The sequence below is a fragment of the Propithecus coquereli genome, unplaced genomic scaffold, assembly GCF_000956105.1.
Source record: "Propithecus coquereli isolate 6110/MARCELLA unplaced genomic scaffold, Pcoq_1.0 Scaffold132, whole genome shotgun sequence".
Lineage (NCBI taxonomy): Eukaryota > Metazoa > Chordata > Mammalia > Primates > Indriidae > Propithecus > Propithecus coquereli.
Genome location: NW_012137414.1, coordinates 1,091,248 through 1,093,385, shown reverse-complemented (window position 1 = coordinate 1,093,385; position 2,138 = coordinate 1,091,248). Strand labels below are relative to the sequence as shown.

At 54.9% G+C, this 2,138-nt stretch overlaps 1 protein-coding gene across 1 annotated transcript in view; it reads right to left on the bottom strand.

The window, feature by feature from the left end:
• The window catches only part of LOC105805750 (melanoma-associated antigen B1-like), a 34,865-nt gene extending 33,644 nt beyond the window's left edge, over positions 1-1,221 (bottom strand). Inside the window, exon 1 of the mRNA XM_012638700.1 lies at positions 1,085-1,221. Coding sequence (XP_012494154.1) covers positions 1,085-1,221 — 137 coding nt within the window. The remainder of the gene's footprint in view (positions 1-1,084) is intronic.
• Between the last annotated feature and the right edge of the window lie 917 nt (positions 1,222-2,138).

Sequence of the window (2,138 nt, the reverse complement as noted above, 5' to 3'; positions counted from 1 at the left end):
TGATCAAAACCAATCAGCTGTACCATGTCAATAAACTTTCCCCTTTTGCTTAGATCCAAGGTCGTACAGATTCAGGCTAGTCCTATGGGGAAAGCATTTTTTCTCCTTTCTCTCTTCCTTCAGGGGTGGAATCTGTCCTGGAGGGGTGTGGGAGGGGCGTTGGCTGAGATTGCCGCAAGGCCCGGCCCAGAATACATCTTCTCTCCTTTCTCTCCTCCTCTGAGGGCAGGTTTTGCCCTTCCGGAGGGGGAGATAACCCCCCAGACTGGGGGAAGGGCACTTCCTGGGGCTATCTGGCATCTCAGCTCAGGAAGTAGCTACCCTCGTTATTCCACCCCTTCAAGGGCAGGGTTTACCTAGTTGGTAAGAAGAGCACACTTCAGGGCTGCTAGAGAAGCCCTGCCTAAGGTCACTGAGGGACCCAGACCAGAAAGCAGCCTGTCCCACTACTCCTCCCCAGCAGATGTGGGGGTCAGTCCCTATGGTATGCAATATCAGTGGTCCGATCGCAGCCAAGGGCTATCCACCACCCCTGTGGGGTCACAGCCCAGAGAACAGCTTCCCTTGCTCCTCCACACTTCCAAGGGTGGGGCACTGTTTCTTTGGAAGGAGGCGCCGGTTACCAAGTCACAGCAAAGAGGAGGCTGCGGGACCCAGCTGGGAGAACAGCCTCCTTCACTCTCTACTCGGCCCTTCCCGTTGTGGAGTCTGTCTGTTTGGCCGGCAGCTCCGGCTACCAAGTCACAGCAAAGAGGTGACCATGTGTCTCAGCTTGAAGAGCGGCCTCCTTGGTTACTAGACACTCTTAGGGGTGTGTGCTGTCTCTTTGGTGTAAAATAGCCTAGCCATGGAGATGCAACAAACGGGCTGCCACGGTCATGGGTTTCAGAGATACAGACACACACATACACACACATACACACACACTGAAAAAGAGTAAAAAGGAAAAAGAAAGAAAAGAAAAAAAATAAAAGAGAAAGGACAACAGAGGAAAGGAAAAAAAGAGAAAAAAGGGAAAAGAAAGAGAAAAAAGGAAAAAGGAAAAAAAGAAAAAGAGAGAAAAAAAAAAAGGCCACCCCTTTACTTCACCCAGGGCTGGAGACCATCCCTTTCGCGCGAGGCATGGAGGGGGTCGAGTCGCCTGGGAGAGGGGGTGATTATGTCATTCTGGATCATGGCTCCACAAGCGGTCTCCTTTAGTTCACCATCTTTTTCGTGCATAGCGCCGGTGGCTGAATGGAACAGGGCTACCCGAGATTGCCTGGCAATTCAGCCAATAAATCGATCTTTCTCCCTTTTCCACCCTTTCGAAGGTGGAGCTTGAGTCGCCGGCTCGGACAGACTGTCCGCAGATTTGGGAGAGAAAGTGGCTTCTCGCGTTATTCTCCTCCTCGAAGGGCGTGACCAGCTCTGTCTGGTAGAGGCAGAGGCGCTGACTCAGACCATTGCCTGGGCAACAGGCCTCAGTAGTTTTAGGCTTTGGACTCCCAAAATGGTGGCTGCCCACCCACTGAGAGTCAGCGCTGGAGACGACTGCACCGGGCGGGTAACCGGAGCTGGGTTTGTCGCCGCTATCTCTGGGAGCTGTCTCCCAGAGCCTCCCGCAGAGCCCACTGCTTCCCCAACACACTGAGACTCGACAGATCAGCAGGGGGACTCTGTGCTCTGTCCCTCCCAACGCCGCCCAAATCTTCGGTGATTTCCATGGGCAGAGCCTCCTTTATGGTGTTCCCCTCCCCCATCTGGTCTTGGCGGTCTCCTGTGGTGAGAACCCTGTCTCCAAACTTTCCCCTGTGGGCTCAGGAAGTGTCCGATCCGCGAAGCGTCTGCTCGGAACAGCCCCTCCCCACCCGAAGCAGACCTACCACCATGCACAGGAGAGTTCAAAATGCTTCCTGCTCCTGTCTCCACTCCCCACCGCCTGTCTGCCCGTGCTACCACTTTGCACTAACTTCAGGAGCTTCCCTGCCTGCCTGGGTGTGGGGGTTGGTGGAGGAAGAGTCGCCTTCCTGTGGGTCAGATCACACTGCCCCAGCCAGCTCGCAGACGGGCGCGGCCGTCCCACGCTGCACTCCCCACTGTTTGTCCCGCGCTCTCCGGAATTTGCAGTGGATTCTCCGGTTCACCTTTTTTTTCTG